The sequence below is a fragment of the Gouania willdenowi genome, chromosome 3 (assembly GCF_900634775.1).
Source record: "Gouania willdenowi chromosome 3, fGouWil2.1, whole genome shotgun sequence".
Lineage (NCBI taxonomy): Eukaryota > Metazoa > Chordata > Actinopteri > Blenniiformes > Gobiesocidae > Gouania > Gouania willdenowi.
Window position 1 is genome coordinate 25,300,026 of NC_041046.1, and position 14,364 is coordinate 25,314,389.

Below are 14,364 nucleotides of genomic sequence, written 5' to 3' on the forward strand. Positions count from 1 at the left end.
CATAGTAATTAAAGTAAATGGTAACTAATTATAATTAGTTAGTAAAGTACAAATATCAAAAACAAGTGGTATGTTTATCAAACTGTCAAATTCATTTTTTCAGAAAAGTTGAACTTTTGCTTCCACAACAGATTCTGATTCTATTAAGTTTTTTAAATTATTTTTTTTTCAAGTAACCACATATATCTATAAATGTGCACAGTGTGTTTTAAGTGCAATCCATTGCCAAGCTAAAGTGTATTGAGGAGTGAGATAGTTTAACAGGATCTGATGTTGTTCACTGACATTTAGTGACCGGGCATTTACGTGCTATGCATTTGTTAGCGTAATCAAATTGATTTTTTTCATTAAAAAACGCGATTAAAAAAATCATTTGGACATTTTTTGGATTGATATGATAATCACATGGTGAAATGTGGCGATATATTACAAAAACATTTTTTTCTTGCACCCTCAGTAACCACAGCTTGGCGTGGTTACTGTGTATGCGCGTGCGTGTGCGTGTGCCTCTCGACTTGAGTGGTCAAATGTGGAGTCTGGGAGTGTGGGACTGGTAATAGAGGAGGCGATGGCGAATGGAGCTTCACATTAATCACACACAGCATGGAACTACGACAGCATTTTCTCTCTTTTATTCAGTCTCATTTGTTCCTCTCATGTTCTCTCATTTTCTTTAACTGCAACCTCCTTCCAACGCCATCACCACACCACCACACATCTATACACCCCAGCAAGTGGCAATCAGTGCTGCTAATGAAGTGCAGGTTGAGAGCTGATGAGCCTATTTTAGTCTCTGGGGACTGCATCTTGTGCCTTATGCCTCCTCTGACTCCCTGCAGGGCCGGCGTGTGTTGCCATCTTCCCTCGGTTTTGATGGAAGGGGCGGAGCATATTGTAAAAAAATTACACTTAACAGTTAATGCCGGTCATTATATATTTATATGATTTTCATTATGGTAGTTCAATGTGAGGGCTTGTAAACATAAATCAAAGGAGGGTGGAATCAAAAAGGGATAGTTTGGAGAAAAAAGAGGTTTGGGTGACCTTTGATTTTTTGATCAAAGATGAAAGGATACATTAAACCAGTGTTGTCGTCTGAAGGTAAATGTGTTAATAAAACCACCCAGTGTTTCACGCAAAGAAGAAAATTGAAGCAGGCAGATCGGAGTAGGGTGTTAGAGAGGCAAAAAAATGATATAATAATAAAGTAATGATAGTTTTTTTTTGTGCCTTTATCTGCACATACACACTCTCATGCAAGATGCAAAGAGGATTGTGCAAATTTTACAACCTGTCAGGAAATAATGAAATTGTTGGTTGATGCCCTTGTTCTTTTTATTCTTTCCTACTTTCCTTTACCTGTTCTTCTTTAATTATTCATCCTGCCCTGCCACTCTGCGGTCTGCACATTGGAAACCGAGGGGGAGGCGGGGGTAGGAGAGGGTTTCTGATTGGCATTTCAGAGTCACTGTGTTCATTACCCACCACAGCATCCTTCCCTCTAGCCTTATTTGCTCCCTCATTCTTGTGTGCGCATGCTGTGAACGTGTGATGGCTGAATAGGATGTGACACTGGAGCTGTATTAAGTGCAGCGCCATTCCCTCCACAGAGTGGGCTGCTATTGATTGGCCTCGTCTTGCAGAGGAGAGTAATGGCTCTCTTAGGTGAGGGAGGAGGATTAGGCCACTAATTGCTATTGTGTGGACAAGATATAACCGCCCTCCCTCAGTACCCTCCGTACCCCACCCCGACCCACAGCCTGCTCACCCATCTGCAGGCTGTATCTCTCTGCTCTTCTCCATCCAGCACGTGACGTATTTTAAACTCTCAGTATTTACTTCTTTACAGTCATCTGTTATCCCCCATCGTTTTTTATTTTCATGTCTCACCTGGGCTATATCATCATGGCCACCAGATCTATGTTTTTTTTTTGCTGCCCCTCCTCCTTTTTTGCTTGTCACAGCTCAGATTTGTTCTATACATCACTTTACTAGTTACGACCATAATTAAGCATTTCAATTATCTAGCGGCGTTACACAAAACGAGGTGTTTAAGATCAGTCAATAGACTGTATGTACCTACGAAAGAATATTAGGTTATGTTTCCTAGGATACCAAACCTTTGAAAAATTGGTGTAGTTAATTTTCATCTCCTTTTGGGATTTATTGGAGTGGAAGCCGACGAGGGCTGATATATTGAAATGTCTATTTTGGCGATATGGTCTATAACAATATATTAGGGCTGGGCGATATGGACCAAAAGTCTCGATATTTTTTCTCAAAATGACGATATACGATATAAATCTTGATAATTTTAATTCAAATGAAGTCTGACCAGAGTGTGGGTATCAAAATGCTGATGCAAAATGCCACACAGGAACATTTATTAACAAACAGCTGCACATTTTGTGTCACTTTTGGCTTTTTCTCCTCTAAGGGACAGCAAGTGTGAGTGAGTTCTGTAATGTGGCTTGTTTAGTGGTAGATCTGGGTTAGGACACAATTAACAATCCATCAAACTGTTCTTTTAGTTGCTGTTTTGAGAAGTAGAGAAAGCTGTGACTCCAAAAATGAGTATTTTTTTATTTCTATATTGCCAAAATAAAAACCTCGATATATCTTAAATCTCAATATATTGCCAAGCTCTACAATAAATATATATATATATATCTCTTATTTTGTAATAAAATACTCAATTTAGGAGTCACTGCTTTTGCTACTTCAAAGAAAATAATGACAAGCACAGATGGATTCCCTAAACAAGCCACACTACAGAACTCACTCACACGTGCTGTCCCTTAAAGGAGAAATAGCCAAAAGTGGCACATATAGTGCAGCTGTGTGTTAATAAATGTGCCTGTGTGGCATTTTGCATCAGCATTTTGATACCCAGAAGTGTCTGTCTGGTAAGACTTTATTTGAATTAAAAAATATTGAGATTCATATCGTATATCGCCATTTTGAGGAAAAAATATCGAGCTACATGTTTTGGTCCATATCGCCGAGCCCTTAAAACCGACTAAAAACTGGCTCCAGGTTTCGACATTTTCTTTCTTCTTTGGAAGAACAATAGTTCAGGAACCTGCTAGCTCACAGGTGAAAGCTTTGCTGTCCATTTTGCAGGATTAAAGTGTGTGTCCCATTGAGAGTTTTGTGACCCAGTTTGATCGCGTAATGAAATTCTTGCCCAGAGCAAAGGAGACGCACAACCCACTGCAATGTCAGGAAAAGAACTGCAGGCTGACGGGGAAGAAAAAAAGGCCTGGGAGTAAACAGAGGTGAGATTAAACAGGGATAGGAAACAAGGAAGCAATAAGCAGTGATAGGATAATGAGTTTATTTGAAAGGATCTGAGGCAATGTTCTACAAAGACAGGAGCGTTTCATGATTGATTGGTTGATTGATGGACGACACAGTGAAATTCTTACGTGAAGGTCAACATATCCGTTGTGCAAAAGAGAGAGAGAGCAAGATGAGTTGAAAGTGAGGCATGTGACCAGAGCGTGACCCTGCACTACAGGGTTTCCCTGGAGGGCTGTGTTAATGTGGCACAGCGACAGCGCTCATTGGGCCAGCTTTTCACCACCTGCTGTGTGCATGTGGAGGGAGAGGTGGTAGTGTTGGGAGGAGGAGGAGTCGGCGTGTGGCTGCGAGCACCCCTATACATACAGTATTGCGGTTCAGTCAAGCATTATGTGTTCTTTTGGTGTGTATGTGACATGAGGCAGATCACTCTGATCACTGCACACCTGATAATAAGGGAGACACCCATCCTGTATGTATGATGCGATATTTGTTGTTTTGTGACATTGCAAATGTCTTTTTTCTTTCCTGTATGAGAGAGCTGCAAAATGTGTTAAATTGGTGGAGTATGAGTGTAAAACACTATAATTATGTCAACAACCTTATTTTTGCTTCACTGGTATTTTGTCTATTGTCTTGTTTTTTTTTTTCAGCTGCGTCCTCCATCAGCAGCGAGTCATCTCCAGTGTCCTCCCCCGCAACCAATCACAGCTCTCCAGTCAGTACACCCAAGAGAGGTCCCCTTGGTCCGGGGCCTGTCCTGGTTCCCCCAGCGGGACACAGTGTGCCAAACACTCCACCTGTCGTCACCATTGCCCCAACAAAGACGAGCAACGGTCTGTGGAGGACCGAGGGACGCCAGGTAGAGCACCCCTTTCCTTTTGTTCCACTTTATTAATTTATTTTTATTTAATTTCACAAGCAACAACAACAAAAGAACTAAACAAGCATGACACTACAGACGGTTTGTATCTTAAAGTACATGCTGCAAATAGTGAGACATATTGCTGAAAAAACAAAACAAAATGCTTAATAATAGAACAAAGGAAATAGAGGAGTGAAAGTCAACCTGTACAAAAAGGACGTTATGTGGGCAACACTATATATACATAAAAAGGCACAAGTAAAATTATATAACAGTGATGATTTCTATACATCAGTACACATTTCAGTTCATATACAGTGTTCACCAATAACAAGTTTAGGAAGATAGAGGAATCATTCTCAGAGCTAATGTAAAAAGGAGGACCAGTTTTCCTAAATGATAGGATATTGTTATTTATGGAGGCTGTTGGTTTTTCAAGATTTAAGTGGTCTGTGAGTAAAACTAACCAGTGGTTTATAGATCATTTTGTTTGATCTTTCCAGTTTCAAAAGTATAACTTTTTTTACAATGGTGAAAGATATTAGCATGAATGGTATGTAGGGATTGGGAATGGTTAATGATAAAGTATTGCAATAATGGGTCAGAGGGGGATGCTGAGGCTGAGGATTTCAGACAGCCTGCTCATGACCTCTGACCAAAAGTTTATGATGTATGAGCAGATCCAGAGTGTTGTTTTTTCATGGATTTCTTTTTTTTGGGGAGGGTGGGGTGGTATTTATTGTTTAGTTTTTCTCTTGTGTTTCCTGCCTGCTTTTCCAAGCAACATTAGGATGTATTTTTGTTCCTCAGTGTGTATCCCCCGCTAATACGCACACGGACACCCTCTTGAGGGATTAATGGCTTTAACAGCTTACCAGCAACAGATAATATGGCAGTATGTACACGACATATGTACATAGCTGGCAGACCCACGAGTGTCCCTGACCCCTTCCCGCTCAAAGCGTTAAAACAACGGCAGCTGTCACCGGGACGTGGACCTGACGGCTTCTACGGCAGCTAACATCTGTGCCCCTACTTGGCGCTCTGTCCCTTTCGCAGCCTTTGTGGTGCTCCAGCCTTGTGGTGCCTAAACCTTTCAACCTCAGCTCCTTCAGCCCTAAACCTTCCACCAAGGCCACGAAGTGGACCTTCTGCCTCATCACAGTGACATCCACTCTCTGCTACGTGCGTAGGGGGGAGAGAGAGAGAGGGAGAGAGCTGCTTGCTTTGATAAGGAGTGGATTAAGGATTACAGCCTTGCTTTAAGCCTTCTTATCTCAGCTCAGGGCTAATGGTTGAGGCCAAGTGCACGGCTATAAACAGCACGCAACAACATGCGTAAACTCATGGAGACACTTTGCTGCTTCCCCAGAGACAAACAGGAGCGGGATAGTGTGGGGGGGTGGTCTGCCTGCCAGCAAAACCCCCCTGACCTTTCACCTTTCTTGCCATTGCTTTTTACAAAGTGACTCTTTGGGGTTCAGGGGTCGGCCTGAGCTGGGAGGGGTCAGTGGTAATGGGGGACTCTCAAAGTGATGTCATCACATTTACCATTCCTTCAGCTTGAACAACATTAATGAAGTCTAACCCACCTTATTGCCCATGCAGTGAACTCTAGAAAGGGTTGGGGGCAATTGCATTTTTCAATTACAGTTATGTTTTCAATTATCCATGTTCAATTACATTTCAATTACAAAAAAGGCCCAATTATTATTTTCCCCTGAAAGTCAAGTGCAATTACGTTCTCAATTATTAAAGTTCATTTACAATTAATTACAATTACTGAGCCTTTAATAAATAAGCCCATAAAACCTAACCTCTTTCTGTTTGCATCTCTTATGATTACGAGTCAGTTTTGACTCATGTCTTAAATCAGCTGTAAAATACACTTTAAAAAAACAAAACATTATTTATCATCATTAGTTTATCACCTCTTGGTTACCTTGTTAGGCTTCATAATCAATGAAAATATTGGTATTCATATTTTTGGTGTGGCGATCTGAGCCTTTTGTCTGTCACTGTACTGCTAGAATTACTGTATATAATTATTTTTAAAATGGTAAAATGATCCTGAAGAGAACTGACTGGTAAACTTGATCTGAAACATATTTTAATAATTAACGACGTATGTGTAAGGTTTGCATTTGAATTCAATTAAATTGACAGTTTTTATATAATTTCCATGACAATTGCAATTAACAAGTCAGTGATATGAACTCAATTAACTTATGATTACAACAGTAGCAGCTTATTTCAACTACAATTACAATTAGAATGCATTACCTCGGGCTGCACAATTAGTACATTTTAATCATTTTTGGTTGCTATGATTAAATTAACCTGATTATCTGCAATTTAAAATACAGGCTCTGCCCTCTCTAATAGTGTATTTATTCAGTTAGCATTCTATATTCTTGGGGTAATTGTTTTTTAATTGTTATGTTTTAATTACAATTCAATTTTAAAGCTTAATTTTGCACTGCAAACTGTACACATATTGTTTGTTTAAAAGTAGTGCAACAAAAGCACAGATTTTTTCCTAATATGATAAATAATTGTGATTATAATCGTGATTACAATATTGATCAAGATAGTCATCATTATCATTTTGGCCATAATCGTGCAGCCCTATAATTACCAATTACCCCAACCCTGACTCTAGTGTATTGTTACTGTACGCACAAACATGACCTGTATGTGTGGACGAGGTCAATCAAGGGTTACTGGGTGAGAGCGCCCCAGCAATCTGCTTTGGGGCAACCCAGCAAGTGAATGAAGTAGGAGGGGTGATGTGTGGAAGAGGGAAGAGATTGGCCACAAATCTTTGGGTGTTGCTTTCACTCTATTAAAACGTTATTCTGCCTCTCCGGCTGAGTCTGCTTTCAAGATAGACAAGGAAGTGAAAGAGGGCGGGCCTTGTGCGCTGGCATTTCGCTTTAATGACTGCAGGAGTCTGCTCCCGCTGGTGCCTGTAATTGCTTTATAATTGGCCATTTGGATTCATGGCTCCATCTGAGAGGCGTAAACGAGCACTCTACAATGTGCGGGGTCTCCCAGCCTCACTGAGGTTACAGGGGCCCGCTAACACACAGGAAGATGGCTGTTAATGGATGTGTCTTTGAGTCGGAGTGCTTGTGTTTTAGGTGTGTGTGTGTGTGTGTGTGTGTGTGTGTGTGTGAGAGGACGACCTACTTGAGAAAAGTGTGTATTGACGAGCAGAAGGCTGTGTTTCTTTAAGTGAAAAGTCCAAAAAGGATGGCTTGTAAAATGTGTTTCGGTCCAACTGACCGTTGTATAAATGGGGAGAAACTTGTCTTCATTATATCTGGCATTTTTCAAGCTTATTTAAATTCCACCCTTTGCTTCTTTCATGTAGGTGTTAATGCATACTCGACTGCACAAGTTATACGAAAGAGAGCTTTTACCGACAGTCTTGAAATATTCAGAGACGGGGACTGATCATCAGTGGGTCATCATGAATTTAAATTGCGGCACTAAGTATCGTACTAAGATACTAAGAGTGTTAACCTCAGCTTTGAATTCAAAGTATTTAAACTTTTCTTGGGTAATAAGTATTTTTTTAATCCTGGTTGAAACCAATGTGTTGTCATTAAACTCTGCACAAGCACGATAACGAACCATTCTTTTGATTCAGGTGTGTTGGAGCAGGGACACATCTAAAAGTCTCAGGAATCAGACCCTCGAGGACTGGAGTTGCCCACCCCTGCTTTATTTAATCTGATATAAATCTCTGTCTGGGAATAGCACTAACCAAATGTTATCAGCTCACTAACATATTTATTAACATTAAAAGCAAGTTTGGCTTCCATTTGATCCTATCAACGTCCTTTAATCAAAATAATTACATATTTATGTACTTTTCCTTTTAGTAAGCAACATTTTTTGACATCAAAATCCAGTTGAGAATAGTTTGTAAGGTTTTTATTGACGAAAAGTGCACGTTTTCATGCAGACACAGTGGTAGAATGGCTCTGTATTGGTGGTATGTTGTCACAGCTGAAACATCAGCTCATTTTTTTAGAAGCCCTTATTAGTTTATTCCATAAAAATAATTTCCTGACGCTAGTGTCTACAGTAAAAAAAAAAAAACAACATTGGAACATATTGGACCAGATTTTTTTCACATGCCAATTGGGATTTGAGTCATTTATAATTGTAACCTCAAAATTAATAATTAATTACAATTATGGTAATAATTGTAATTGTAATTTTTAAAATATGTTGCTGTCGTAATTGTAATGAAATAATTGAGTTTACAATTGACAATTCTACAATTATAATTCAACGAACTACAGTTCTATGTACAGTTCTACACATGTGTAGTTCACAATTATTAAAATATGTTTCATATTAAACGTTCTCACATTTTACCATTTCGAGAAAAAATTTTAATCATGGGGTATACTGACTAGGGGTGTCCCGATCCGTTATTGATATTGGTCCGATATTAGCCTGAAAATGAATATCGGATTAAATTTTGCGGATTTTCCCTTTTTTTTTATTCAGTATTAGAATACTGTAGATATTATGTAACCAATTGGTTAATAATAAATGGGTCAGTTTTTGTCATACATATTGTTGCTGACTATTGTTCTTTGAGTAACATCACTTGATCAAGCCTTTTCTAACATTCCACACTACAAAACAAGTATTTATTGTTGTTTTTATTGAAGAAAAAAATGAGAGAGAGAAAAAAAAAAAAGTATGTTTGATTTATGCTGATATCGGGTCGGTATCGGTCGATACACAAGGCTGCAATATCGGGATGATATCGGGAATGAAAAAGTTGTATCGGGACATCCCTAATACGGACACAAACAAGGCTCAGACGCCCACACCAAAAATATTAACACCTGTATTTTTATTAATTAGGAAGCCTAACAAGGTAAGAACTAGATAGGAAGGAAATTAGATGATAGATATTTGTTTTTAGTGTATTTTACAGCTGATTTAGGAACCGTTATCATGAGAGATGCTAACAGAAAGCTAATGCAAGAGGAAGGTTAATTTTTATTAGGTTATTCATTAAAGGCTCAGCAATTGTCATTAATTGTAATTAACTTTCTGAGGATAAAAACCAATTGTAATTGAATTGTAATTAGATGAGCAGAGCAGCATTGAACAATGAAGCAGACAAAGAAACAAGCCGTTCAAACAGAAAGTGCATTATGTGAGTCCTCCGTGTTATACTGACTTCTTGTGACATACATGATATGACCCTCTTTTCCAGTTGGCTGCTGAGGCCAACAGTGAATGTCCATCTTCCTCTCCCTGAGCTCATAAACCTTTGAAGGGCTGGTGATGGAGTGGGGGGTGGGTGGGATAGGTTGTATAGGGATGGATGCTGTTCAGTGACACGGTAAAAACAGCAAGGGGCATACAGGAGCAGGCTACTGGAAAGGGGGGGGGGGTGTCTGAGAAACAAAGGGTGATGTGTGGAGTCTAAACATTTGAAGGATTTAAGGTTGGATGTTAGCGCGTCAGTGTCAGCTCGGGTCAGCGACTGCAGAGTGGGAGGTGGAGGTAATGGCTGACTAAATGGGATTTGTTTTATCAGAGGCAGTCAGGAGAGAGAGGACAGTGCTGCTGTAAGGTCTTTCTCAAATTCCTGGGAGCCCAGAGGTTAATTCACTAGGGCAAGAACTGCTTTCTCCTCTTACTCACCTTTTAATGGCTTCATCCCTGCAGTTTCTTTCTTTTTTGTTCCACCATTTCTGGTTAAAGGACAGAAATGTGGCATGTGCAGCTTTAAAGATCATTATGCAACGCAAAAAGCTAATTGTTTCCCATTCTTGGCAATATCAGTCTCAAATGTATAGCTTTCAATAAAGAGTTTCCTTCGTCATCTTAGGAGCATTGCACTTTTTTCAACCCTCCAATTGCATTTGCAGGCAAAGGGAAACCAAACCATTAAAAAACCTGCACTCCCACTCCCACAGCAGGATGCCTTTGTAGTGCTGTAACGCTGTGTGTGCCTGCTGAGTGTCTGTGTGCGTTTGTTGTAGGATTGGATAAGTGAGACAAGGCTCGCTGCCAAAGGGAGTAAGGGAGGGAGGTGAATGAGACGCAGGAAGAAAGAGAGACTGACAGAGAAGGAAAGATATGCTGTTTTTGGCACTTTGTTGTCATCTCCGTAGATGGTTCCGGGTGTAAGATGTGTGCACACACTCAGGCACACACACTTTCCTGAGATCAAAGTCGTCATTTTTTTTCCCAGGAAGCACTGTCATTGTCTCTCCCATTACTGCATCTTTATCAGCCACAGATATGACATCTCTTGTTTACAATTAGAGAAAACAGCGACCACTCACATCTTGTTTTCCAGATGTTATCGTAGACCTGTGTTTCCCTTAGTACATTAATCAACCATAGTGTTATGACTGTAAAGACACATGGAAAGACAAAGGAAACAACTCTGTTCTGTAATAATGGAACGTTTACCGGTTGGTGTGTATTTAAATGAGAAGTTAAATGTTAGTCCTAAAAGTTTGTTTCCTTGCAATTTGAGATGGAGATGACGCTAACGTTATTATCACCCTTCCACAAAATGTGATATAGGTTTGTGCGTCTGTCCGTCCGAGTTAAAGGGGACAGCTTTTCTCAGAAACCGTTTAAGATGGGATGACCAAGTTTGGTGTGTGGCTTCAGGGTATCAATACTTTGATGGAGCTTGAAAATAAGAAGCGCGCAATTATTTATTTCGGAGTTATTGCCCTTGTTACATTTTTTTTTACTCTGTTCGAGGTATCTTCAAAGGGGACAGATTTTCTTAGAAAACGTTTAAGATAGTTAGTAATTTTATATTCTGTGATAATATTTTCTTATATATACATCTAAGTTTGATTTAGGACATTTAGGAAAAAATTGCTGAGTTTTCCCACAAAATGCTGTAGTCATTTGTGCTCGTAGTTTGCATTGTTATTATTAGTACAGTAAAATGAAATAACAGGTTAGATCAAGTGGCCTAGACCAATGTCTTTGGAGCAATTACAACCACTACAGTGAAAGATACATAACAAATCTTTATTTCATCCAATCATCTTCAGGATCAATTGATGGTAAGTTTGATCCTAAGAGGCCCAACTCTGATACACAGCATACCTTCACAGGGCAAGTAAAGTTGTATGAATAGAAAGGAAATGAACTTTTCTATCAAAAATCTACCCCATCCCAACCTTTCAACCACACAATTAGTTGTAACTGAATATTACGTCTTCAATAGCAAATGATTAATAGTGAAACGGTCATTTTAGTTTATGAAATATGACATTTAGAATCATAGAGTCACAATCCAGATATTCATTCTGTCACACCACAATCATATATACATAGCTTCTAACATGTTGCAGCTAGCAACTGCTAAGCTTGTCTTGTCTTGCAAATCAACCTTTTACTAGTTGCTTAATGTTCTTTCCACTTTGAGCAGAAAAATGTATATGTGTCGTACATTTATATACGTTTATATATACATTTATAGAATGGTGAACACATTTTTAGCAGTTAGAATCAGCTCCCTCTGCACCTAGCGTCACAAGGTATCATAATGTATTTAAATCACATCCAACTATTTTATTTATACTGAAACCCATCATTATTCAACTAAGCATGCAGTTAGTGGTTGTTGAATATTACCCAAATTAAGAACTTCATTAGCACAGCATTCAGTACCATACAGAGCTATGCATGAATGGAAATCATTACCAAGTGACTTTAAACAACATCATCTTTTTCATTTTTTTTAAAAAATCCCAAAAGTGATATTATTTATTAAAACTTAAGTGACACACACTAATTCTAATACTTCTGAGCATTTATGTTTGTTGTTGTTATTTGTTTGTTTGAGTTGTAGTTGTTGAAATATCTGTTTTGTTGATGTAATGATTATTATTTTCACTGTATAAATTGTCACTGTGTAATTTGGGGAGGAATAGCTGATAGCTTATGCTTAGGCTAATGGGGATCCTAATAAAACAAACTCAGCAAATTACACCCACATCTCCTGGATACCAAAGTCCATCCCAGTTGGAGTTCATTATTCAAGCAGTTTCAACTGTTTTTACTAGAGATAAAATGGGGGAGGGGCTAGGTGGTCTTAATAGTATGGCTGATCTGATATAATATGGCCTGTGATATATAGGGTGAGTAATGGAGGCGGCAGCACCACAGACAGAACTATTCTTTCTTCTAACCTTTCCTTCATACGTTGGGCTACATGAGCAGTGACAGCCGTGACCGTCACAGGTCCAAACCAACAATCATCACGACTCTCCCTCTGTCTCTCTCTCTCTCTCTCCAGGCTGACTCAGGGGCCCGAGGGGCGAGCAGGGAACGTCTAAGCGTGGAAGCGACCCTGTCTCAAGAAAAAGGTGGCCCCTCAGTCCCTGCCCACCTCCTGGGAAACCCCTATGCCTTTGGTCTCACCCCCGGTGCTGTCATGCAGGATTCACGTTTCCAGCCCCTTAAGTGAGTCAAAAACCTTTGTGGCTTTTCTCTCCAGATTTACATAAATTGCTCTTTAAAAAAAGAAAAAAAAATGTTTTTGCTCATCACTGTAAAATAATTGAATCAATACTTTTTCAGTATACTAAATCTAATGGAATAAGCAGCACACATTTGTCTTGTTGACATAGCTGCTGAGTAACTGTTAGTTCCTTGGAGAAAACTGATGACTGTCCACAACAGTAACACACACACACACACACACACACACACACTCACTGTGTTTTTCCATCTGCTCTTTTTCTGATCACCTTAGCCTGCCTAGACAGCTGACCAATGCAGTACCCCCGGGTCATGTACCAGAGGAATACCTCCGAGGGTTCAGGCCCTACGCTACAGCTGAGGATGCTCTCCGGATGCCCTCGTTGCCCTTGGGTCTGGACCCGGCTACTGCTGCTGCTGCAGCTGCATACTATCACCCAGGCTACTTGCCCCACCCTTCATTTGCACCATACAGGTATGCTTTAGCCCTAACTCAACTGTACGCTCATTACCTTTAAAAGAAAATAGTGAAAATGCTGCAGAAATACATTTATACAACACTGGTCATAAATTCAATCAAAATAATAAAATATGATAAATTGCACAAAAAATGTATTTACTTAGAGTTAGATTTATACCAGCGAATGCACTGTTGTTGGAAAACATCACTGCATATGGATTACCTTTACTAAAACACATTTACAGTGAGGCTTAAAATGAGGAGTATTCTTAAGTTTCATATTTAGGTAATTTTTTTGTTTGTTTTTATGTTTTTTTAATAAGCCAAATGACTGTACAGAGATTTGTTTTTGCTTTTTATTTTTTCTCACCGACATAAAAATACATATTTTTTACTATTCTATATCTTGCAATCCTAACAATGTAACAATGGTAGATAATGAGAGAATTGATGGTCAGTAAATGTACAGCAGAATATTTTCTCCCGTACTCTTCAATCCCAGGCAACAAGAGGTATTTATTATGTATTTAATTAATATGCAAGGGTAATAATTATAGTACTCATTCATTTCTGATTTCTCAGAGAAGCCCCGTGAGTAGGCACCACAGATGTGTGGATAAAAAGTGAGTTTAGTATAAATATCTTATTTCTGAACGTGTTGCGCTCTCTCTGTGCACATGAAAGTGCTGAGATTAAAGAAACCACTCATCAAAACACTCAAACTTCTAATGAATGATTCCTTATTTAATTGTGACTTACTGCATCGTCGTTTATCTTTGAACACTGACAGGTGAAAAAAAAAAAAAAAAAAAAAACACACACAATACTTTAACTACTCTCAGCAAACAAATGGATCAATGGATCAGTGTCTGATCATCAAAATTGACTGAATAACACCACCTCTAACCATTTACATCTTTTAAAATGTTGAAACAACAAGAAACATAATATTGTTAATTAATGATTATTATTGTGTTCGTTTTACTTTTCACGCCCGCTGCTCAGTAACAGTTGACGTCACATTCTCTTCATTTTATCATTATTTTCCACTGGCTGTTCACTTCTAGTGACGACAAATGCACTGCGGCATTTGTCGTCACGCCTCTGATCAGTAAATCTGTGATCTACCAACACTAACAGGTGGCTTTGCTAAGCCGCAATTCTTTAGCCTGTTCTGAGTTTGTTGAAATGGTAAAAGCCAGTGTGAGTCAGAGAGGGTTTAGGCTCAGCCAGG

The 14,364-nt window shown here is 39.1% G+C and overlaps 1 protein-coding gene across 6 annotated transcripts in view; it reads left to right on the top strand.

Annotated features, from left to right (window-relative positions):
• The window catches only part of gse1b (Gse1 coiled-coil protein b), a 170,913-nt gene that overhangs the window by 143,768 nt on the left and 12,781 nt on the right, over positions 1-14,364 (top strand). For all 6 annotated transcript variants that reach the window (XM_028434995.1, XM_028435005.1, XM_028435014.1 and 3 more), the window contains 3 exons: positions 3,957-4,165; positions 12,486-12,652; positions 12,945-13,145. In XM_028434995.1, the coding sequence (XP_028290796.1) occupies positions 3,957-4,165; positions 12,486-12,652; positions 12,945-13,145 (577 nt within the window). The remainder of the gene's footprint in view (positions 1-3,956; positions 4,166-12,485; positions 12,653-12,944; positions 13,146-14,364) is intronic.